At 39.8% G+C, this 26,020-nt stretch overlaps 2 protein-coding genes across 6 annotated transcripts in view; both read right to left on the reverse strand.

Moving 5' to 3' along the window:
• LOC110869700 (hydroxyproline O-galactosyltransferase GALT2-like) overlaps window positions 1-19,762 on the reverse strand; it is a 43,515-nt gene extending 23,753 nt beyond the window's left edge. For both annotated transcript variants that reach the window (XM_035976501.1, XM_035976498.1), the window contains exon 1: window positions 19,599-19,762. The gene's annotated coding sequence lies outside the window, so the exon portion shown is untranslated. The remainder of the gene's footprint in view (window positions 1-19,598) is intronic.
• A 62-nt stretch (window positions 19,763-19,824) lies between these two features.
• LOC110869716 (beta-galactosidase 10) lies at window positions 19,825-23,177 on the reverse strand. 4 transcript variants are annotated; one of them, XM_035976503.1, is made up of 11 exons: window positions 22,964-23,177; window positions 22,647-22,856; window positions 21,808-21,903; window positions 21,576-21,688; window positions 21,384-21,450; window positions 21,204-21,296; window positions 20,925-21,096; window positions 20,628-20,719; window positions 20,355-20,549; window positions 19,983-20,054; window positions 19,825-19,902 (listed from the first exon to the last, which is right to left on the reverse strand). In XM_035976503.1, exons 3-9 carry the CDS (start codon window positions 21,901-21,903, stop codon window positions 20,541-20,543), a joined length of 642 nt encoding a protein of 213 aa, XP_035832396.1. In that variant the 5' UTR covers window positions 22,647-22,856; window positions 22,964-23,177; the 3' UTR covers window positions 19,825-19,902; window positions 19,983-20,054; window positions 20,355-20,540. The 4 variants fall into 4 exon arrangements, with proteins under 4 accessions (XP_035832396.1, XP_035832395.1, XP_021974637.2 ...); XM_035976502.1 differs by having other exon boundaries at window positions 19,983-20,222; XM_022118945.2 differs by having other exon boundaries at window positions 19,983-20,549.
• Window positions 23,178-26,020: the final 2,843 nt, after the last annotated feature.

Below are 26,020 nucleotides of genomic sequence, written 5' to 3' on the forward strand. Positions count from 1 at the left end.
TTATGGACTGTCGTCCAAACTCTTTCAGCGGCACAGAGGGGGCAGTGGGACTCCTCCATTGGTTTGAAAAGTTAGAATCGGTATTCGAAATGTGCGAGTGCCCTGAGGCTCGCAAGGTCAAGTTTGCCACCGGTACTTTGGAAGGGATAGCATTGACTTGGTGGAACGCCCAAGTCCAGATCTTAGGGTTGGCAGCTGCTAACGCCACCCCATGGAACGACTTTAAGGAACTCATCAAGCGTGAGTATTGCACGCGGGAAGATATTCACAAGCTGGAAGACGAGCTGTATAACTTGAAAATGGTTGGATCGGAAATCGAAGCGTATACCAAACGGTCGAACGAGCTGGCCGTTCTGTGTCCTACTATGGTGGACCCTCCATACAAGCGCATTGAGTTGTATCTCAAGGGATTGGCGCCAGAAATTCAGAGCCACGTGACGTCGGCTAATCTCGAAAACATCCAGGAAATCCAACGCCTAGCTCACCGTATCACTGATCAGGCAGTGGATCAGAATAGACTGCCCAAGCGTGTTAACGCTACTACTAATGTCACCACCTCAGTTACTCCTGCTACATCTGGTGACAGTAAAAGAAAATGGGATGGAGATTCTAGTAAAGGTTCAGCGATTGTTCAGCCACAAGCTCAGCAGCAGAAGATTGACCACTATCAGAGTCCCAGTCAGCAATCCTCTAGTGGTCACAGACAGAGGAGATATCAGGGTAGTCAACCCAGGTGCCACAACTGCAACAGGCATCACCACGGCCCATGTAACAAGGGTCGTTGTCAAAGGTGTCTTAAGATGGGTCATGAGGCCAAAGACTGTAGGAGTCCTCGTCCTGCGAATCAGAATCAGCAGCCTCAGCAACCAGCTCCACAGAACCAGCAGCAGCAGCAGCAGCCACAGCGTGGAAACCGGGGATGTTTCCAGTGTGGGGCTGAAGGTCACTTCAAACGCGATTGCCCTCAGTTGAACCAGAACCGCAACAACAACAACAACCAGGGCAATGGGCATAACAACGGGGGAAACAACAACAACAACGGCAATGAAGCTCGTGGTCGTGCTTTTGTGCTAGGTCGAGGCGACGCAGTGAACGATCCCAACGTTGTTATGGGTAAGTTTCTCCTTGACAATATTTACGTTACTGTTTTATTTGATTCGGGTGCGGATACAAGCTATATGTCTGTGAAAATGTGTCAACTGCTAAAACGTGCACCAACACTTTTACCCACCAAACATGTAGTAGAGTTAGCTAACGGTAAAAGTCTAGAAGCCACGCACGTAGTTCAAGGTTGTAATCTTATCTTAGCTGGTCAAGCCTTCTCTATTGATCTCATTCCCATAGTTTTGGGTAGTTTCGACGTCGTGATTGGGATGGATTGGTTGTCCCAACACCAGGCAGAAATCTTATGCAGCGAAAAGGTTATTCGCATTCCTCGTTCTGGTCAGGAATCTCTAGAAGTTCAAGGCGACAAGAGTGGTGCAGTGGTTGGCATCATCTCTTTCTTGAAGGCTCAGAAGTGCTTACGTAAAGGTCACACATCCATTCTGGCTCTCGTTACAGACGCATCAGCAAAGGAAAAGAAATTGGAGGATATTCCAATTGTACGTGATTACCCTCAGGTGTTTCCTGAAGACTTACCTGGCTTACCGCCTCATCGTCAGGTCGAATTTCAGATCGAGCTCGCTCCGGGAGCAGCACCCATAGCTCGCGCACCATATCGTCTAGCTCCATCGGAATTGGAGGAACTATCAAAGCAACTGCAAGAACTCTTGGAAAAGGGTTTCATACGACCAAGCTCTTCGCCTTGGGGAGCTCCAGTACTTTTTGTGAAAAAGAAAGACGGTACGTTCAGAATGTGTATAGACTACCGCGAACTCAACAAGGTGACGGTGAAGAACCGTTATCCTCTTCCGCGCATCGACGACTTATTCGACCAGCTGCAAGGGTCGTGCTACTATTCGAAGATAGATTTGAGGTCGGGGTACCATCAGTTGAGAGTCCGGGATGAGGACGTCTCCAAGACAGCCTTCAGAACTCGTTACGGTCACTACGAGTTCCTCGTCATGCCATTTGGGTTAACGAACGCGCCTGCTGTATTTATGGATCTTATGAACAGGGTGTGCAAACCCTATCTTGACAAGTTCGTCATAGTATTCATCGACGACATTCTGATTTACTCCAAGAGTCAGGAGGAACACGAGCAGCATCTTCGCCTTATTTTGGAACTCCTTCGGAAGGAGCAACTGTACGCCAAGTTTTCAAAATGCGACTTCTGGCTTCGTGAAGTCCATTTCTTAGGCCATGTGGTAAACAAGGATGGGATCCATGTTGATCCATCCAAGGTAGATTCGATCAGAAACTGGCCTGCACCGCGTACACCGACAGAGATACGCCAATTCTTGGGTCTGGCAGGTTACTACAGACGGTTTATCAAGGATTTCTCGAAGATTGCTCAGCCGCTTACGCTACTGACACAGAAGGGTGTTACCTATCGCTGGGGAGAGCCCCAGGAGACTGCTTTTCAGCACTTGAAGGATAGGCTTTGCAGCGCACCTATTCTTTCACTGCCAGAGGGCACAGAAGACTTCGTAGTATATTGTGATGCATCCATTCGGGGATTGGGATGTGTGTTAATGCAGCGCGACAAGGTTATTGCTTACGCCTCTCGTCAACTCAAGGTTCATGAACGAAACTACACGACGCACGATTTAGAGCTGGGAGCTGTGGTTTTCGCGCTTAAGATATGGCGACACTACCTGTACGGTACCAGGTGCACGATTTACACCGACCACAGGAGTCTCGAGCATATCCTTAAGCAGAAGGATTTGAATATGCGTCAACGACGATGGGTCGAGTTACTTAACGATTATGAATGCGCTATCAAGTATCATCCAGGCAAAGCCAATGTTGTGGCTGATGCCCTTAGTCGAAAGGACACTTTACCACGGCGCGTGCGAGCGCTACAGCTTACGATTCAGTCTAGTCTTCCTACACAGATACGAGCTGCTCAGACAGAAGCACTGAAGCCCGAAAACGTCAAGGCTGAAGCCTTACGCGGCTCACGACAACAGATGGAACAGAAGGCAGACGGCGCCTACTATGTAACGGGCCGGATTTGGGTCCCTCTTTATGGCGGTTTACGCGAACTTGTAATGGATGAAGCTCACAAGTCTCGCTATTCGGTACATCCAGGGTCGGATAAAATGTACCACGACATCAGCACTACTTATTGGTGGCCTAGTATGAAGGCCCACATCGCTACGTATGTTGGAAAATGCTTGACCTGTGCGAGGGTCAAGGTCGAATATCAGAAACCAGCTGGCCTACTTCAGCAGCCTAAGATACCTCAGTGGAAATGGGAAGAAATTTCCATGGATTTCGTTACAGGCCTACCTAGATCCCAGCGTGGGAACGATACGATATGGGTCATAGTTGATCGACTCACCAAGTCTGCACACTTCCTGCCGATTAAAGAAACGGACAAGTTCTCCACTCTCGCAGACGTCTATCTTAAAGAAGTTGTCTCGAGGCACGGGGTGCCCACATCTATCATTTCGGATCGCGATGCACGATTCACGTCAGAGCTTTGGCAAGCGATGCACAAATCTTTCGGCTCAAGGTTAGACATGAGCACAGCATATCATCCTCAGACGGATGGGCAGTCTGAGCGAACGATTCAAACCCTCGAAGACATGCTTAGGGCATGCGTAATCGATTTCGGCAACGGCTGGGAAAAGCATCTCCCTTTAGTGGAGTTCTCATACAATAACAGTTACCATACCAGCATTCAAGCCGCACCATTCGAGGCATTGTACGGACGTAAATGCCGGTCACCTCTCTGTTGGGCAGAGGTGGGGGATAGTCAGATCACGGGTCCAGAGATTGTAGTGGACGCCACAGAAAAGATTGCACAGATACGACAACGCATGGCGGCAGCACGCGATCGTCAGAAAGCCTACGCGGACAAGCGTAGAAAGCCATTGGAATTTGAGGTCGGGGACCGGGTTTTATTGAAAGTTTCACCCTGGAAGGGTGTGGTTCGTTTTGGCAAACGGGGTAAACTGAATCCGCGGTACGTCGGACCATTCGAAATTCTAGAAAAGATTGGCAAGGTAGCCTACAAGTTGAAACTACCAGCTGAACTCGGGGCAGTTCACAACGTCTTTCATGTATCGAACCTAAAGAAGTGCCTATCAGATGAAAATCTTATCGTTCCTTTTAAGGAACTCACTATCGACGAGCGGTTGCAGTTCGTTGAGGAACCAGTCGAAATCACGGACCGGGATGTGAAGGTCCTCAAACACAAGAGAATCCCTCTTGTCTGAGTTCGTTGGAACTCCAAACGTGGCCCAGAGTACACCTGGGAACGCGAAGACAGGATGACAGAAAAGTACCCCCAGTTATTCGGGAACAAGGCAACCACTACTGAGGCTGAAGCTACTACTTCGGAATTTCGGGACGAAATTCCAGATCAACGGGGGGAGGATGTGACACCCCAGGAAAATCGGTGAACAGTACAGTTTACCTAGCTTCCTCAGTGAGTGCATACCAAATTTCGGGACGAAATTTCCAATTAGTTGGGGATAATGTGACAACTCGAACTTTAGACTTACTTTGATGTAACGTTTGTGCACGATATGTGATTTTATAAACCCGAATGATTAATTGATTTCATGATATATGTTATGTTATATGCATTATGTGTGTATGTATGTCGTATGTTTGTGAACCGGCCACACAAAGCCCTTTGGGCCACTCCTTGTTCTCGGGTCCATTAGACAACCGAGTGGGCTCGGCCCACTCCCCACTCGCAACACAAAACCGGAACAAGGGACTTGTTTTACCACTTTTGCAAATCACAAACACACACATAACCCTAGCTCCTCTATCTCGTCTCTCTCTCTCTCGGCTTGTTTAGGAACCGACGGCACAAGGCCATCCGATCACCCTCTTGTTCGGATCACATCTCGTTAATTGTAACCGGTTAGTATGTTTGTTTGAATTCATGTTCGATTATATGTGATGCCATGATTGCTATCATTCTGTTATACGATGTAACTAGGGTGTATGCTAGTAAAATTGATTGGTTGTTGATGTTGGATGCGAGTACTTATTATAGTGGTGTTTGTTAATCGACCGGACAGGTTATATAATCGGATTTGTTGTTGATATTGTTAATGATAATGTCTTGTTGATTGGCTTTGAAGTTATGCAATTCGGGTTTAGTGTTCATGAAATCGGATCATAATATGATTGAGTGTTATGATTATTGTTATTGTTCATAAGTGTGATTATTAGGGTTCATAAGAATTGATGATTTATTTTCCCTGTTTGATCGATGAATTCTTGAATGACAAACTGTTAGTTGATAATTGATTTTTGGAAACTGTCAACGATGATTGAATTGCCTAAATGAATTGCATGAAATCAGGAAAGTCGTTACACACGCGGTTGCGACTCGGCATCGCTTGTTGCGAGTCGGAACCCCACTCGAGACCAAACCGCACGAACCGCAACCACGGTTGCGAGTCAGATTGCGACTCGTAACCAGACGGGATGAACCGAGACCGCTTGTTACGACTCGAGACCCCCGTTACGACTCGAGATCCTCGTTGCGACTCGTAACCCCGTTGCGAGTCGAGACCACCGTTGCACATTCACTGTCTTGGGCCTTCACTGTCACGGGCCCAATCTATTGAGCCCAACGATTTGAATTGTGAACTGTTTATTAATGGACTTGTATGCGTTTGCCATTTGGGCCGATTGAGAATCTGGACTGTTTTGTTATTGGGCTGCTTATGTCATTGGGCCGGGTGTTGTTGGACTTAGACAATTGGATCACGCATGCTATGTCTTATCTGCTTACGTGCGCACATGTTTGCCATGACTATACGTGATTACTATATACGTGCTATATACGAACCTGACTCGTATAATAACCATGATAGGACGTGAGTGACCATTTACTTGCTACTTATATTCCTTGTGTATCTGCCGAGCAAACCAAGGTGAGTTCACACAGCCAAGGCATGGGATTCCCGGGTTGGGAATTGGGTTGGATATGATGAAATGGAATGATTACTCGTACTTACGCATATACCAGACTATAGACCATCGTCCTCAGGTTAGTCAGGACACGTTACGTAAAGCCTACGTAACCCAGTATACTTGCCATATGTCTCTCGGGTCGGGAGGACACGTTACGTAAAGCCTACGTAACCCAATACCATCTACTGGCTTCCAGGTCGGAAGGCCACGCTGCGTAAAGCCTACGTAGCCCCCACGCGTACCACTGTCCTCGGGGAAGGGCACGTCACGTAAAGCCTACGTGACCCTGTACGTTTTCCTGTTCTCGGTAAAGAAGAACACATGGTCGGAAGTTAGTCTAGTAAGTACCGTTAATGAGAAGCCCTCATTAGCCAGGATAACCATGGGAAGCCCCCACCAGTATTATGAACACTAGTATGGGAAGCCCCCACTAGCTATACTTATGCATGTTATGAACTTACTTCCTGTGAACTCGCTCAACTAGTTTGTTGATTATTTGCTGCATGCCTTGCAGGACCTTAGGTACATTATGGAGCTTGCACAGGGAGGAGCAGGTCGTTGTGGGATTTGGATTCATAAACATTACTCGAACTTATATTTATTTTGAGATTACATACTATGCTTCCGCTACTTGAACGATGTTGGTTTTTGAAGCATCAATCATGTCATGGTGATTTACATTATTTACTTTTATATTAAATGCTATGTTTGATATGATTGATGGCTTGATCCTGGTCAGTCACGCTCCCAAACATGGCCTTGTTTGCCTAAGTCTCTTACATCACTTGGTGAAGACAAGTGTTTAGTATAATACTTTTTATTTTTAATCTTTTGCACTTTTTATTTGGTTTTGTATTAATGACTTTAATAACTAGTTACTTATGTTGAAGGTGATCTTTCCTTATCGTTTGTCCGTGGTGTCTTGGCATTATTTTACTGTCTATATAAAATAAAAGATTTTCACCATTCATATCTCCACGGTCTATATGGAGGTATGTTGGCTACCTGGTCGGGGGTTAAGGGAACGGTTTGGTAAAGGTCTTGCCCTTGTTCAGCGTTTAGAGGTCCTGCTTGGGACCTGGGTCAAATTTAGTAGGATCTCCTTCAATGCCCATAGGTATTGGATGGCGGGGATCCAAACTCTTTGACCCCCTCATAAGCTAACTACTATTAATACTATAACCCGGCTATTTAGGACTGTATCCCTGCTGACTCAGACTACTTAGCCGAGGGTAACGTCGCCGCCAAAAGCGGGGCCTACCATAATTTGCATTAATAACTTAATTCATTATCTTTCAATAATCCAACCCTTTAGGATTGTATCCTTGCTGACTCAAACTACTGGGTTGAGGGTAACGTCACCTCCGAAAAAGGGGCCTACTACAATAACTAAGATAATCTCTTAAACAAGTGCAAAAGTGCGAAAATAATCAAAGGTTATACTAATACACGTGTCGGATCCAAGTGATTCATCTTGTCTATCTGTTTTTTATTTTATTTTATTTTTCAGCATTTAGTTAGTTTTTATTTTTCTTAGTTTAAAACATTTTTCTAACTTTTTGATTTGGTTAGACGTTGAGGATAAACCGGTATTAAAAGCTCTTGTGTCCTTGGACGACCTCGGTATCTTACCAACACTATACTACGTCCACGATGGGTGCACTTGCCCATATGTGTGTTTAGTGTTAGTAAATATCGTGTTTTATAAATTTAAAACTTGGCTAAAAGTGTAAAAAGGGCTTAAATAAACATCTAAAATTATATACACACTGACACGCATCACGCACATCAACATACCGAAAAAAGAATACAATCCCATAGGTATTGGATGGCGGGGATCCAATACCTATGTGGGATTTTGATGTGTGTAAAATGCAACATATAAAACACATCAATTAAGGCATAAAACTAACCCTTTTTAAGTACTAATGTTGGAAAAAGAGTGTTTTTGTCTTCCTTTTGTATTTTCAGGATGAAATGAGCTCAAAATCACAAAAGAAGCAAAAAGACTACTAAATCTACCATAAATACAAGAAAAGGAACAAAAGTGAACTGCCCGGACCCTCAACGGCATCTCCCAAGACAAAGAGAAGAGAACAGAGCCTGAACACGCCCCGTGTCCAGTGAACACGGGGGCGTGCCCAGGAAGCAGCAGAAAAGACAAACCAGTAGAAGCTTCCATTGCTCACCACGGGGCCGTGCCCAGCGGACACGGGGGCGTGTTGAAAGTACAGCAGGCGCATTAATTGTAATTCGCAATTACAATTAATGAAGAGAGAGAATGTCAGACGGGCACGGGGCCGTGTTCAGCGAACACGGGGCCGTGTCCAGCGTTCTGTTCAGCCTATAAATAGAGGAGCTTGGTTTCATTCTCTCTCATCCCTTGGCACACCACCTCTCTCACACTTCATCCACCACCCACCACCACCATAACACCATCATCCACCACCATCATCCATTGTCCATCATAGAGTGTGTGAGTCGTCTCGGGATCCAAGATTGATCGTAAGAGTTCTTGACAATCAAGGCCATGTTTGCCTAAGTCTCTTACATCACTTGGTGAAGACAAGTGTTTAGTATAATACTTTTTATTTTTAATCTTTTGCACTTTTTATTTGGTTTTGTATTAATGACTTTAATAACTAGTTACTTATGTTGAAGGTGATCTTTCCTTATCGTTTGTCCGTGGTGTCTTGGCATTATTTTACTGTCTATATAAAATAAAAGATTTTCACCATTCATATCTCCACGGTCTATATGGAGGTATGTTGGCTACCTGGTCGGGGGTTAAGGGAACGGTTTGGTAAAGGTCTTGCCCTTGTTCAGCGTTTAGAGGTCCTGCTTGGGACCTGGGTCAAATTTAGTAGGATCTCCTTCAATACCCATAGGTATTGGATGGCGGGGATCCAAACTCTTTGACCCCCTCATAAGCTAACTACTATTAATACTATAACCCGGCTATTTAGGACTGTATCCCTGCTGACTCAGACTACTTAGCCGAGGGTAACGTCGCCGCCAAAAGCGGGGCCTACCATAATTTGCATTAATAACTTAATTCATTATCTTTCAATAATCCAACCCTTTAGGATTGTATCCTTGCTGACTCAAACTACTGGGTTGAGGGTAACGTCACCTCCGAAAAAGGGGCCTACTACAATAACTAAGATAATCTCTTAAACAAGTGCAAAAGTGCGAAAATAATCAAAGGTTATACTAATACACGTGTCGGATCCAAGTGATTCATCTTGTCTATCTGTTTTTTATTTTATTTTATTTTTCAGCATTTAGTTAGTTTTTATTTTTCTTAGTTTAAAACATTTTTCTAACTTTTTGATTTGGTTAGACGTTGAGGATAAACCGGTATTAAAAGCTCTTGTGTCCTTGGACGACCTCGGTATCTTACCAACACTATACTACGTCCACGATGGGTGCACTTGCCCATATGTGTGTTTAGTGTTAGTAAATATCGTGTTTTATAAATTTAAAACTTGGCTAAAAGTGTAAAAAGGGCTTAAATAAACATCTAAAAATATAACACACTTCACGCACATCAAGTTTTTGGCGCCGCTGCCGGGGACACAAGGATTTTAAGAAAGTTAGGAATCAACGGCCTAATCATCTTTTTATTTTTCTTTAATTTTTAGGATTTTTTTTTTTTTTTTTTTTTAGATTTTTCAGCTTCTGCAGAGCTCAGCACGGGGCCGTGCCTGGTCGGACACGGGCCGTGCTCGGCAACATTACTGGCAGTTTTTGTTTTTCAAGTTAACAGAAGGCTGACCACGGGGCCGTGTCGGTGCAACACGGGGCCGTGTCCAACTTCCAGTAACTGGGATCTGAAAAACAACCACTGTAACTCCGACCACGGGGCCGTGTTCGCTGGACACGGGGCCGTGGTGAACCTTCTGACCAACGTTCTTTTCTGTTTTTATTGCAGGACTTGGAACCCGACGCCAACCTCACGTAGTGTATGAGCTCCAGTTCCAATAAAGACATAAAGGAACCATTAGAAGAACCCGAACGCTTTCTCAGAAAAAGGTTAAAAGCCAAAAATCAAGAGAAGGTTTCGGGTGACCCACCCCCAATGGCGGACCAACGTACCCTCATGGATTACTTACGGCCCACCGTAGGTAATCTCGGCGCCGCTATCAATGCCCCGAATGTCGAAGCTAATAACTTCGAACTTCGACCGCACTTGATACAAATGCTCCAAAACTCCGCAACCTTTCACGGGCTCGCGGACGAGGATCCCCATCTACATATAACTAATTTCTTAGAAATATGTGATACATTTCGGATCAATGGAGCATCAAACGACGCCATCCGCCTTCGTATGTTTCCATTCTCACTAAAAGACCGAGCGAAAGCTTGGCTCAACACCCTCCCAGCTGGATCGGTAAACACCTGGGATGAACTAGCCCAAAAATTTCTATATAAGTATTTCCCTCCTTCTAAAACTGCTAAATTAATGGCTGAAATTAACACATACTCACAAGAAGACGGGGAATCCTTATATGAAACTTGGGAAAGGTTCAAGGAGCTACTACGCAAGTGTCCCCATCACGGTCTCGCGATATGGCAACAAGTATCCACTTTCTACAATGGATTGTTGCCACATACTAGACAGACACTTGATTCTAGCTCCGGGGGACTTTTAGGTAATCGACGCCCACACGAAATATATAATCAGATTGAGGAAATTGCTCAAACCAATTTTCAGTGGCACACCCCCCGGGGAAATAAAACTATTGCCCCGGGCGCCCATAAGGTAGACGAAAACACCTCTTTACAAGCCCAAATCGAGGCCCTTTCTTCAAAAATAAAAAAATTAGAAATGACAAAAACAGTCTCGGTCATGGCTTGTGAGGGGTGTGGTGGGTCACATGAAAATTGGAGTTGCATGAAAGAAACGGACGATCAACAAGAAATGGTAAACTACATTGATAATAGACCTAGGCCGTCGGGTCCTCCAACAGGGACCTACAACCAAGGATGGCGAAACCACCCAAACCTTGGTTGGAGGGAGCCCGGCAATAGTAGTAACCAACAACCACAACGAACAAACTTTCAGCAACCAAGAAATGAGTCACAAAATTTCACTCAACAACAAAGTGGGAGAGAAAGGCTCGAAGATACTATATCTCGCCTCGTCTCTGACACTGACAAGAAAAATTCGGAAAGATTCCTACAATTAGAATCAAACTTTAGGAATCAACAAGCTAGCATTCAAAACATAGAAAAACAAATAAATCAACTAGCTCAAAATTTTTCCGAAAGACCACAAGGCGCGTTACCCAGCAATACCGAAACCAACCCGAAGGCACAAGTTCACCTCATCACGCTACGAAACCGAACCGTAGGGCCTGCAGAAGTACCTCCAACCGCGGAAGAATCAACGCCAACACATCTGCAGGAGAAGGAACCTCCCCCATCAACAGAGCCTACCAAGGCTCCTCGAGTTCCGTACCCCGGTAGGTTAATTCGTCAAAAAACCAACGAGCAATTCGCAAAGTTCGAAAGTTTGCTAAAACAATTGCATGTCAATATTCCTTTTATCGAAGTCCTAACCCAAATGCCCAAATACTCTAAATTTATGAGGGACTTCCTTACACATAAAAAGAAAATTGAGAATTTGCAATTAGTTAATTTAGGCGAAGAATGCTCTGCCCTCGTACTCAATAAACTACCCCAAAAGAAGATCGATCCCGGAAGCTTCACGATTCCGTGCTCAATAGGGGAATCTCCCGTTCGCAATGCCTTGGCCGACTTAGGGGCAAGCATTAACCTCATGCCCTCTTCAATGTTTAAAAGGCTTGGCTTGGGAACCACAAGCCCCACAAAAATAAGCATACAACTCGCGGATCGATCGGTCAAGTTCCCGCAAGGTGTCATCGAGAATGTCTTGGTAAGGGTAAGCAGGTTTGTTTATCCTGTTGACTTTGTCATACTCGACATGGAGGAAGACAACGAGGTCCCTCTTATTCTAGGGAGGCCTTTCCTTGCCACCGCACAAGCAGTAGTGGACATGAATGAAGGGACACTAACGTTGAGGTACGGGGACGATGAGGTAAAGTTCGGAGTTGGGAAAAGAATAGAGGATGACGACCCGGTCCACTACATGAAGGTTATCGACTCAAGCTTGGATGCCGCTCTCCGACGGTGTAACTTGGGAGGCAAGGCACCCCAATCAAATGACGTGTGACCGGGAATTGGGTCTAGCCAAGGACCCTTATAAACGTGGCGCACCACGGAGGCATTCCGCGGACCTATCCTTAGTTTAAGTTTAATCTTTTAGTTTTTGCAGAATAAAACACACTCATGGTGGTAATGGATGAAAAAGGGAACGAGAAAAAATGGAACCATGCAGAAGAACAGAACAAACCGACAAAAATCTCCATAACAGAAGGCTCCACACGGGCCGTGCCCAACCAACACGGCCCCGTGCTGAGCCCCCTGCAGGAAATCACCCAGTTCAGGTAACTGGACACGGGCCGTGTTCAGCGAACACGCCCCCGTGTCCAGGCTTCTGTTTCAATTCTATAATTTTTGTTACTGGCACTTGACCACGGGGCCGTGCCCGGTCAACACGGGGCCGTGTCCAGAGTGCCAGTAACACAAATCTTTGTTTTTAAACACACTTTTACATATTCTAATCAACCAAAAACTTTATTTTTGGACACATTGAGGACAATGTGTAATTTAAGTGTGGGGGGGATGCTAAAACCTTGAAATTTTTGCAAAATCCTAAAACAAGCCTTACACAAAACTCTATTGGAACCGCTAAACACCCCAAATTTTTTCAAAAACTTTTTCATTTTTTTTTTTTTATTTACTTGTCTTAGTTTAAGTTGGGAATAACAAGTTATAAAAGGGTTATATTTTTACAAACTTACAACCGATAGCGTCGTGATAAAAAGAACTAACATAAGAAAATTATGAAAAGGTATAACAAGTCTAGCTAAAATTCGATTATATATGCTTGGTCACATTAAAAAACCCATTCCCACAAAAAGTGAGTTTTGAGCCTTTATTGAGCATAAAAATACACATATTTAGATTAAATGCTCATTTTTCGTTTCTTGTGTGAATAGCCGCTCGGTCTTTACAAATCTAGAACTTGCCACGACGATACATTCCCGGTCCTTACCAACTTAAACCCAAGTAAGTAAATGATGGAGGCATTAGGACTAACTATTTTTCTTTCAAAACCATTATTTTTCATTTTTTTTTTTACCCAAAATCCCCCTAGAAAACCCCTTTGAGCCTAAACCTTTCATTTCATTACCCCCAAAACAATTTTCTACCCACCAAAAAACCTTTTTCATTTTTTTCACCTTTATTTTAGTAACATACTCGGTTTTTCATAAACATACCCTTTACGTGACGACGAAAAAAAAAAAAAAAAAAAGTTGAAGTCAAAAACAAACATAAGCTACAAAAAGCTTGTTTGGAGAAATACTTCAAAAATAAATGTCACCAAAAATAAGGTATTTTACGAAAACCGACATTTGTTACGACTTTCGCTTTTTTTTACTAACCACTAACCAACCACCCACCTTTAAACCCAAGCCTTCACCCCAAAAGACCTCTTGATATTTACAAAGGTAAAAGTTAAAAAGGAGGAGGATTGATCGCTTGGCAAGCATATGGAAAATGTAAATCCGTGCCGCTCTCGAGCGATTCACTTAAATATACACCTTCGGCCGAGTGATTGAGTGATCTCCCGTGAGGTATGTGAACTTGTATATAAATGGAATTTTAATAAGGCATGCTATGCCAAATTAAGTGGTTTATTTTATGTAAAGTTCAAAATAAACCATGACGAATAAGATTGTAAATAAAATGAAAATAGAACCTATACAAACCTTGGATTCCCGACACTCTAGGACAAGTTGAAAAACTTCTCTTCTACCTATTCCATTTGGGAGTGTAAGCCACATTAAAAGAGTTTTGCTTGAGGACAAGCAAAAGTTCAAGTGTGGGGGTATTTGATGTGTGTAAAATGCAACATATAAAACACATCAATTAAGGCATAAAACTAACCCTTTTTAAGTACTAATGTTGGAAAAAGAGTGTTTTTGTCTTCCTTTTGTATTTTCAGGATGAAATGAGCTCAAAATCACAAAAGAAGCAAAAAGACTACTAAATCTACCATAAATACAAGAAAAGGAACAAAAGTGAACTGCCCGGACCCTCAACGGCATCTCCCAAGACAAAGAGAAGAGAACAGAGCCTGAACACGCCCCGTGTCCAGTGAACACGGGGGCGTGCCCAGGAAGCAGCAGAAAAGACAAACCAGTAGAAGCTTCCATTGCTCACCACGGGGCCGTGCCCAGCGGACACGGGGGCGTGTTGAAAGTACAGCAGGCGCATTAATTGTAATTCGCAATTACAATTAATGAAGAGAGAGAATGTCAGACGGGCACGGGGCCGTGTTCAGCGAACACGGGGCCGTGTCCAGCGTTCTGTTCAGCCTATAAATAGAGGAGCTTGGTTTCATTCTCTCTCATCCCTTGGCACACCACCTCTCTCACACTTCATCCACCACCCACCACCACCATAACACCATCATCCACCACCATCATCCATTGTCCATCATAGAGTGTGTGAGTCGTCTCGGGATCCAAGATTGATCGTAAGAGTTCTTGACAATCAAGGCCATGTTTGCCTAAGTCTCTTACATCACTTGGTGAAGACAAGTGTTTAGTATAATACTTTTTATTTTTAATCTTTTGCACTTTTTATTTGGTTTTGTATTAATGACTTTAATAACTAGTTACTTATGTTGAAGGTGATCTTTCCTTATCGTTTGTCCGTGGTGTCTTGGCATTATTTTACTGTCTATATAAAATAAAAGATTTTCACCATTCATATCTCCACGGTCTATATGGAGGTATGTTGGCTACCTGGTCGGGGGTTAAGGGAACGGTTTGGTAAAGGTCTTGCCCTTGTTCAGCGTTTAGAGGTCCTGCTTGGGACCTGGGTCAAATTTAGTAGGATCTCCTTCAATACCCATAGGTATTGGATGGCGGGGATCCAAACTCTTTGACCCCCTCATAAGCTAACTACTATTAATACTATAACCCGGCTATTTAGGACTGTATCCCTGCTGACTCAGACTACTTAGCCGAGGGTAACGTCGCCGCCAAAAGCGGGGCCTACCATAATTTGCATTAATAACTTAATTCATTATCTTTCAATAATCCAACCCTTTAGGATTGTATCCTTGCTGACTCAAACTACTGGGTTGAGGGTAACGTCACCTCCGAAAAAGGGGCCTACTACAATAACTAAGATAATCTCTTAAACAAGTGCAAAAGTGCGAAAATAATCAAAGGTTATACTAATACACGTGTCGGATCCAAGTGATTCATCTTGTCTATCTGTTTTTTATTTTATTTTATTTTTCAGCATTTAGTTAGTTTTTATTTTTCTTAGTTTAAAACATTTTTCTAACTTTTTGATTTGGTTAGACGTTGAGGATAAACCGGTATTAAAAGCTCTTGTGTCCTTGGACGACCTCGGTATCTTACCAACACTATACTACGTCCACGATGGGTGCACTTGCCCATATGTGTGTTTAGTGTTAGTAAATATCGTGTTTTATAAATTTAAAACTTGGCTAAAAGTGTAAAAAGGGCTTAAATAAACATCTAAAAATATAACACACTTCACGCACATCAATTAAGGCGCCAATACCTATGTGGGATACCACCTTGATGTGCGGGGATCAAAAACCTCAAAATAAAGGGATCAAAAACTTGATGTGAGTGAAGTGTGTTATATTTTTAGATGTTTATTTAAGCCCTTTTTACACTTTTAGCCAAGTTTTAAATTTATAAAACACGATATTTACTAACACTAAACACACATATGGGCAAGTGCACCCATCGTGGACGTAGTATAGTGTTGGTAAGATACCGAGGTCGTCCAAGGACACAAGAGCTTTTAATACCGGTTTATCCTCAACGTCTAACCAAATCAAAAAGTTAGAAAAATGTTTTAAACTAAGAAAAATAAAAACTAACTAAATGCTGAAAAAGAAAATAAAATAAAAACAGATAGACAAGATGAATCACTTGGATCCGACACGTGTATTAGTATAACCTTTGATTATTTCCGCACTTTTGCACTTGTTTAAGAGATTATCTTAGTTATTGTAGTAGGCCCCTTTTTCGGAGGTGACGTTACCCTCAACCCAGTAGTTTGAGTCAGCAAGGATACAATCCTAAAGGGTTGGATTATTGAAAGATAATGAATTAAGTTATTAATGCAAATTATGGTAGGCCCCGCTTTTGGCGGCGACGTTACCCTCGGCTAAGTAGTCTGAGTCAGCAGGGATACAGTCCTAAATAGCCGGGTTATAGTATTAATAGTAGTTAGCTTATGAGGGGGTCAAAGAGTTTGGATCCCCGCCATCCAATACCTATGGGTATTGAAGGAGATCCTACTAAATTTGACCCAGGTCCCAAGCAGGACCTCTAAACGCTGAACAAGGGCAAGACCTTTACCAAACCGTTCCCTTAACCCCCGACCAGGTAGCCAACATACCTCCATATAGACCGTGGAGATATGAATGGTGAAAATCTTTTATTTTATATAGACAGTAAAATAATGCCAAGACACCACGGACAAACGATAAGGAAAGATCACCTTCAACATAAGTAACTAGTTATTAAAGTCATTAATACAAAACCAAATAAAAAGTGCAAAAGATTAAAAATAAAAAGTATTATACTAAACACTTGTCTTCACCAAGTGATGTAAGAGACTTAGGCAAACATGGCCTTGATTGTCAAGAACTCTTACGATCAATCTTGGATCCCGAGACGACTCACACACTCTATGATGGACAATGGATGATGGTGGTGGATGATGGTGTTATGGTGGTGGTGGGTGGTGGATGAAGTGTGAGAGAGGTGGTGTGCCAAGGGATGAGAGAGAATGAAACCAAGCTCCTCTATTTATAGGCTGAACAGAACGCTGGACACGGCCCCGTGTTCGCTGAACACGGCCCCGTGCCCGTCTGACATTCTCTCTCTTCATTAATTGTAATTGCGAATTACAATTAATGCGCCTGCTGTACTTTCAACACGCCCCCGTGTCCGCTGGGCACGGCCCCGTGGTGAGCAATGGAAGCTTCTACTGGTTTGTCTTTTCTGCTGCTTCCTGGGCACGCCCCCGTGTTCACTGGACACGGGGCGTGTTCAGGCTCTGTTCTCTTCTCTTTGTCTTGGGAGATGCCGTTGAGGGTCCGGGCAGTTCACTTTTGTTCCTTTTCTTGTATTTATGGTAGATTTAGTAGTCTTTTTGCTTCTTTTGTGATTTTGAGCTCATTTCATCCTGAAAATACAAAAGGAAGACAAAAACACTCTTTTTCCAACATTAGTACTTAAAAAGGGTTAGTTTTATGCCTTAATTGATGTGTTTTATATGTTGCATTTTACACACATCAAATACCCCCACACTTGAACTTTTGCTTGTCCTCAAGCAAAACTCTTTTAATGTGGCTTACACTCCCAAATGGAATAGGTAGAAGAGAAGTTTTTCAACTTGTCCTAGAGTGTCGGGAATCCAAGGTTTGTATAGGTTCTATTTTCATTTTATTTACAATCTTATTCGTCATGGTTTATTTTGAACTTTTCATAAGATAAACTACTTAATTTGGCATAGCATGCCTTATTAAAATTCCATTTATATACAAGTTCACATACCTCACGGGAGATCACTCAATCACTCGGCCGAAGGTGTATATTTAAGTGAATCGCTCGAGAGCGGCACGGATTTACATTTTCCATATGCTTGCCAAGCGATCAATCCTCCTCCTTTTTAACTTTTACCTTTGTAAATATCAAGAGGTCTTTTTGGGGTGAAGGCTTGGGTTTAAAGGTGGGTGGTTGGTTAGTAAAAAAAAAGGCGAAAGTCGTAACAAATGTCGGTTTTCGTAAAATACCTTATTTTTGGTGACATTTATTTTTGAAGTATTTCTCAAACAAGCTTTTTGTAGCTTTATGTTTGTTTTTGACTTCATCATAAATTTTTTTTTTTTTTTTTTTTCGTCACGTAAAGGGTATGTTTATGAAAAACCGAGTATGTTACTAAAATAAAGGTGAAAAAAATGAAAAAGGTTTTTTTGGTGGGTAGAAAATTGTTTTGGGGGTAATGAAATGAAAGGTTTAGGCTCAAAGGGGTTTTCTAGGGGGATTTTGGGTAGGTAAAAAAAATGAAAAAATAATGGTTTTGAAAGAAAAATAGTTAGTCCTAATGCCTCCATCATTTACTTACTTGGGTTTAAGTTGGTAAGGACCGGGAATGTATCGTCGTGGCAAGTTCTAGATTTGTAAAGACCGAGCGGCTATTCACACAAGAAACGAAAAATGAGCATTTAATCTAAATATGTGTATTTTTATGCTCAATAAAGGCTCAAAACTCACTTTTTGTGGGAATGGGTTTTTTAATGTGACCAAGCATATATAATCGAATTTTAGCTAGACTTGTTATACCGTTTCATAATTTTCTTATGTTAGTTCTTTTTATCACGACGCTATCGGTTGTAAGTTTGTAAAAATATAACCCTTTTATAACTTGTTATTCCCAACTTAAACTAAGACAAGTAAATAAATAAAAAAAATGAAAAAGTTTTTGAAAAAATTTGGGGTGTTTAGCGGTTCCAATAGAGTTTTGTGTAAGGCTTGTTTTAGGATTTTGCAAAAATTTCAAGGTTTTAGCATCCCCCCCACACTTAAATTACACATTGTCCTCAATGTGTCCAAAAATAGAGTTTTTGGTTGATTAGAATATGTAAAAGTGTGTTTAAAAACAAAGATTTGTGTTACTGGCAATCTGGACACGGCCCCGTGTTCATTGAACACGGCCCCGTGGAGAACTGCCAGTAACGAAAAACTTACAGAGGTTGAACACGGGGGCGTGTTGGGTGAACACGGCCACGTGTTGGACAAAAATCTGCAGGTCAGTAGCCAAACAGCAGATCTGGGAGATGGCGGGGAAGTGTGTTAATTGGGGCTTAAATATAACACACTTCACGCTAAAAGTGTGAGTGAAGTGTGTTATATTTTGATGTGCGTTATAAACATGTGGTGTTAAATATAAGGCATAAGCCCACTTAAAATAACACACAAAATATGGAGGTGAAGTGTGTTATATTTAAGCCCCCCTCATAAGCTAACTAGGGTTATACTAACATGTGTTTTACAGACGGGTGCACACACATCATAAGCCCCCCTCAACACACTTCACGCACATCTAAGTAAATATCAGCCTGAACACTTTTAGCGAACACGGCCCCGTGTTCAGGCGTCTGAAGTGTGTTTAGTGTTAGTTCACATCGTGTTTTATAAATTTAAAACTTGGCTAAAAGTGTAAAAAGGGCTTAAATAAACATCTAAAAATATAACACACTTCACGCACATCAAGGTTTTAGCATCCCCCCCACACTTATATTTTTAGTATGTTGCATTTTATAGGTATTGGATGGCGGGGATCCAATACCTCCGAACATACTCTTTATGAGCATAATTAGGAGTTCCCACCACTGTTATAGATGACCCTGCAGCAAGACCACAGGGAAGAAACATGATCCGATCCCCTTTAGTTAGTTCTTCACCACTAACCATCGACTGATTGCCCGACCGTCTTCCACTGATCCGCCCAACAATTTCATAAGCATGACGTGCAAGCTTTTTGTCTGTCAAGAATTCAAAATGGAAGGTAAGAAATTGGTTCTATGAAACAATTTGTTAAATCATATAAATGTACCTATATTGGAATGTATACTGAGGAAATAACAGCAAGCTTCAATATGTCGACCATAGAATTTTCGGCTTGTTTAAGCAGCTGCATTATAACAAAGACTTGTCATTACAATGGAACTTTGAACAGTATTAAAAATTGTTAAGGCCAACAGAGACAAATACCTGTAAACGAAAACGTTTACTCCCAACGTTTTTTAGATCCTCTTTTATCACTTTTGCAGCTACTTTTTATCTCTGTTTTAGCACATTTTCAACCATGTTTTGAGCCTCTTTTTATTATATTTGCAGCTATTTTTTATCTACTGTTTAGCACATTTTCAGCTGTATTTGGGACTCTTTTATTGTCACATTTGTAGCTGAATTGTATCCCTCTTTTAACCACATATGCAGCTGCATTTTTATCTTTTAATAGTAAGAAGTATTAGTTTGACTTATTTTATGTGTACATATAAAAAAAGTAACTAACAACACCAAGCACACATAAGTCATGTTCTCATCAGTAAAGTCATACAAAAACTTATTTGAGTAATTTACCTTCTTCGTAGAAATACAACATATAGTACTTTCCCGGAATCAAGTCTAAGCTAGCGGAACTTAATCGGAACCCTAGAGTCAGACTAATACTTCTTACTTCATTACCATCTTTATTAGCCCGAGTGATATAATCAGAGCGTCACCAGTTTGGCCGGAGTACCAGACCATTGCTCTTACCGTGTTTTGCTAAATCAACTACCAAATACCAAAATCGAGCATCAGAATATGGTATAATTGTATAACAATAACATGGTTGAAGATAGTCGGACTTACCTTGTTGAAAATGATATGTTTCTCAACGACCTTCATCACCAGCCGTTTGATCTTTTCTACTGTCACATCAAGCGACGACAGCGACACCAGATCTTTAACTCAAAGGAAAAACCGAATTTGAGTTTATACATTTCTTTGCTGAAATCGACATTTATTCAACCAGTGTATGTATAAAATTATGATTTTTCTCACTTAGGTAAATATGTTTTGATTCATTTTTTATAGGTATTGAGATGTTATTGTACAAAGGATTTTATAGCAATTTTTAGAACCCGAGCAAAACCCGTTTTGACTGACCCGAATCTATTTTGACCTTAACATATATTGAGCAGAACACATTATCCCATTGCTGACACATTATCCACGGTACACCTATATTTTGAGAAAGAGCCATTTTAGCTGCCCATTGAGTGTAACGTTTGCCACCTTCACCATATGCAGCTTCGTAGTATCCGTACTCGTTTTCCACCTACAATAAGTCAAACAAAAAAAAGGTTACTTTCCGAATAAATAAGAATCCGTATAGCCGTATCATTGTATGGTGTCAAGAGTTTGAGATATTTGATCTTTACTTGCCTGAGCTAAGATAATGGGCCCACCCTGTGATGCGAAAAACTTATCTTTCTTCATCATATTCACAATTAGAGTTGTGAAGTTTTGCATGTAATGCTGCATTTTCCGCCAACAACACACGTTTATATACACAATATTGAGGAATCTTATGAAATTTAGAAGAAACATTAACCGATTTCTCACCTTGAAAGGTTCGTTGTCGGTTCTGAAGACAGTCCCAGGCACATAATGTAACCAAACAGGTATACCGCTGAATGTTTTAATGGTAAGTCATCAGGAATTTTTGAAAGAAATATTAGTTTTAATATTTAAAGCATAAAAAACTCAATATTGAAATTAAATTGAGAAACAATAGTCATGGCCTCATGGGCATACCCAAAGTTCCATTCTGCGGCAACGAATGGGCCGATCCGAAGAATCAAAAGCATACCGGCATCCTGAACTATCTTCACAAATTTGGGTAGATCGTACCTTCCACCAAAGTAGTACTAATAAAACAACATCAAGAAAACACACAAAAAAAGATTAATCAGTCAACATGAAGACAGTTGAAAGTAGCAATTTTGACTTTTTGTCAAAGTTGAAGAAAGCCTGAAATGCCACTCACATTGCCTGGTGATGGTTCATGTCCATTCCAAAATACGTACGTTTCAATCACGTCTACGCCTCCTTCTTTTGCAGTTTTTACCAATCCAGGCCACATCTAGTAACAACGGAAAGTTGTATAGTTATGTAAATATCTTATGGAATCATGTAAAGCTTCGCATTTTCAAGGAAAACTTAAATCTTGTTAAAGGAATCCGATTCGTATTAGCAGATTGAAATGAAGAACCATAAAAAAACTTGATCTTTCTGTAAATCTGATTCAAGAAAGCACATGAAATCGGGACAAAGACCGATTAGTGCATGTACCCTTTTGTCTTTTAGCTATCAACGCCATCACATGATTAACCGTCCTCAGCTTTTAACGTTATTTTCACGAAATTAGCAAAATAACGTTAAAATTAGTGCACTTTCACTTTTGCCCTCCAATGGCCCACACATATATACATTATATGCGCATACCGCAAGCGAGGCGTTCCCTTCCTAATAACTAAATATATTTATTAGGGAAAATCAATATAGTGCTAAAACAAATTCACCAACTGTATCCATTATCTAAAATCACATTCTATTATCCAAAAATTACATTATGTAGTCACAAATTCACAAACTTTATCCATTATTCCTAATGTATCATCAGAAAATATAGAAAGCAACCCACTACCAATTTTATAACTTATATTCGAATTACAAAGATCTAATAGAAAAAAAACTATATTGTTGACAGATCTAATAAAATTAAGAAAAAACTATCATGTTGAAAGATCTAATAAAATTAAGAAAAAACTATATTCTTGAAGTAATAATTCAAAGCACATTCAGAGCATATGGTTGAGATCTTACGGAGGGGGTGGTGGTCGAGCGACGGCTGTTGTTGCTGTGTGGGTGGAACCTATGGAGTCGAGACGATCGGAAATCACGGAGATCGGAAATCACGGCGAACCCCGTAATCACGGCGCAGCAACGATTGTCTGGTGTTGTTATTGCGATGACGGCGTTCGGAAATCACGGCAAACCCCCCAAATTTTGTGGCGGAGGAGCAGAAGAAGTGGCCTACGTATTTTTATAATCAAAACATTATATTCAAAAAATTTGAACTTGAAACCCTAAATCCAAACTGATAAGTAATCGAACAAAAATAATAATAAAGATGCACATACCTGATGTATAAGAAAATCGCCATCAATACGAAGTCGATGCAGAGGAAGATGATCAACTGATGGATCGTCGGTTTCGGTCCCTTAATCGCAATTTGAAAATTTGAGAGGCGTGAATTAGGGTTTCCTGAATGATGGAAGAAAAGGAAATTGGGAGGCGTGGATTATATTTATGGAAACTGCAATTAATGTGATTGATATAAGATGCTAAGAGAAAAGAGAACAGAAGAATAGACTTGGATTGCCGCTCAAATACAGTCTCTGTGAAGCATGAGAATGCCAGGTGGCACTAAGTGGTTTAAGAAGATGCCAAGTGGCATAAGTTTGTTTTGTTTTAATATAGATAATAGATTTTATACTAGGTTAGAACCCCGTGTATTACACGGGTTGAATAAATGTAATTTTATATATTAAATAATAAAAAGTTATATTTTTATGAACCCCGTATATTATACGGGTTAAATAAATTTAATATTATATATCAAATAATAAAAAAACTATATCTTTAAAAACCATGTGTATTACACAGATTAAATAAATGTAATTTTGTATTCTAAATACTAAAAACGTCGTATCTTTAAAAAACCCGTGTATAATCAGGTTGAATAAATCTACCAAATAATAAAAAATTACATCCTTAAGACCCCGTATATTACACTTGTTGAATAGTTCTAAAAAAGAGTTATATTTTTAAAAACCATGTGTATTACACAGATTAAATAAATGTAATTTCGTATATTAAATACTAAAACGTTGTATCTTTAAAAAAAACCCGTGTATAGTCGGGTTGAAAAATCTACCAAATAATAAAAAAAAATTATATCCTTAAAAAACCCCGTGTATTACACGTGTTGAATAAATCTAATTTTACATAGCAAATGATAAAATTTTATATTTTTAAAAACTTGGTGTATTACACGGGTTATATAAATGTAACTTTGTATAGTAAATGATAAAAAAATTATATTTTTAAAAACCCCGCGTTTTACACGAATTGAATAAATATAATTTTGTATACCAAATAATAAAAAAAAAGTTATACTTTTAATAAATTAGGATAACATTTAAAATTAATTTATTATTATACTAGGTTAGTTCCCCGTGTGTTACACGGGTTGTACAATTTAAACTATATAATATAGGTATTTCCTGTAAATGCAAAACAAAGACAGTAACATTTATATACCATATTGACATAAATGAGTTAATATAAATGTAACTCATCAACTCGTACATGTTAATTATTATGAGTCGCAATATTTAATAGATAACTAATAAAACAAAAGTGGTTAAACATGGAAAACTAACTTTAACTAATAAAAAAATAAATAAGAGTGATTATCTATAACTTATTGAAATTATAAATTTCGAATCATATGAATATGCCATCTTTCATAACTAACTTAAAAGGAAAGAAAATTAAATATACTTAAAATAAAATAATAAATCATCATCACCATTTTGCTCTCTATTTTTTATGCTTATCGCCACTAATAAACTCTCCAAATTAGAAGATTGATTTAAACAAGAAAACACAATTAGAGAGCGCTCAGGAAGTGTCATGTGTCCCCAAGAAGTTTATTTTATTATAGATAATAATAATAATAATAATAATAATAATAATAATAATAATAATAATAATAACAACAATAATAATACAATAATCTATACTATATAATAAAAGAAACCTATAAGAGGACACGTGTTGAATTACTATGCATTCTCATAATTGTTTTTCTGCCCCTTTTTTTCTCTAATTTAGTTGCTATCCTTTAGGTTTAAATATAATTTATATATTTCCTAACTGATAAGTGATAAACAATAATTATTATAGATAAGTTTTATTTTTATTTTACCTATTCTTTAGGTCTAATTATTATTTATATATTTTCTAACTGATAAGTGATAAGTCATAACTATAGATATTGTTTATATATTTTCTAACTAAATACATTTTATTATTATTATTACCTTCGTGGTAAATGTATTATTAGTAATATGTAGTTCTAAAATCAGGATGTTACACAAATGAAACTACATAAAAGATAACTGGCTTATAACCTAACGCTATCATGAAGTGTGATAAATGTGTTCTTAGAAAACCAAATTGCATAAAATACTTTTATTATTGTTGTTGTTAGTATTTCCAATATATAAATAAGCAACACATTTAGGCATCAAGAGTTGTACCTTGAGCTTTGCACATTTTTCAAAAAAAACTTGATTTTTTAGTTTTAACCCAAAAGTTTTTTACCTTTTCCAATTTTAACCCTACATAATTTGTTTTTTTAACTTTAACCCAAAACTAAACTTGATTTTTTACTTTTAACCCAAAGGTTTTTAGCTTTTGCAATTTTAACCTTACATAATTTGTTTTTTTAACTTTAACCCAAAACTTTTCATTATTTACAATTTAACTTCACAAGTTTTGTCACTTATACTTTTCATCTTTGGTAAATTTTCGTTTTATGTATAATTCTAAATTTTTCGACTTAATACAACGTAACGTACGAGTGTGGTTCAACTTTTTATGTTTTGTTTCAAATTTTGCAAGTTAACACGACGCAACTTGAATGTGTGGTTCAACGTTTTTTACCTCTATTTTTTCATGTTTGACAGATTCGTCGCAACACGCAGATCCTAGGTCGAGTCAGTGTTGGTGGTCGATAACGGTTTTGTGACATTAGTATTATCTGACACTGTTTTACGCCATGCCGCAACGCGGGGTGTGTTTTGGGGGTTTTCTAAAGAAAAAATGGTTATGCCTATGGCTGTCTTGACATTGGCTTTGGGGGTTTTCCAAAAAAAATTGATTTTTTTACTTTTCACCAAAAAATATTTCATAAATTACTTTTAACCCAAAACTATTTGTTTTTTTTACTTTTAACCCAAAACCTTTTATGTTTTGCAATCTATCATCGCAACTTTTTTTACTTTCAACTTTGGTCCTTTATAGTTTTCATTTTCCGCAAATTTTTCGTTTTATGCTTGGTTCTAAATTTTGTGACTTAACACATCGCAACGTGCTTCTTTTTTATGCTTGGTTCTAAATTTTTGTAA

Source organism: Helianthus annuus, chromosome 8 (genome assembly GCF_002127325.2).
Source record: "Helianthus annuus cultivar XRQ/B chromosome 8, HanXRQr2.0-SUNRISE, whole genome shotgun sequence".
Classification (NCBI taxonomy): domain Eukaryota; kingdom Viridiplantae; phylum Streptophyta; class Magnoliopsida; order Asterales; family Asteraceae; genus Helianthus; species Helianthus annuus.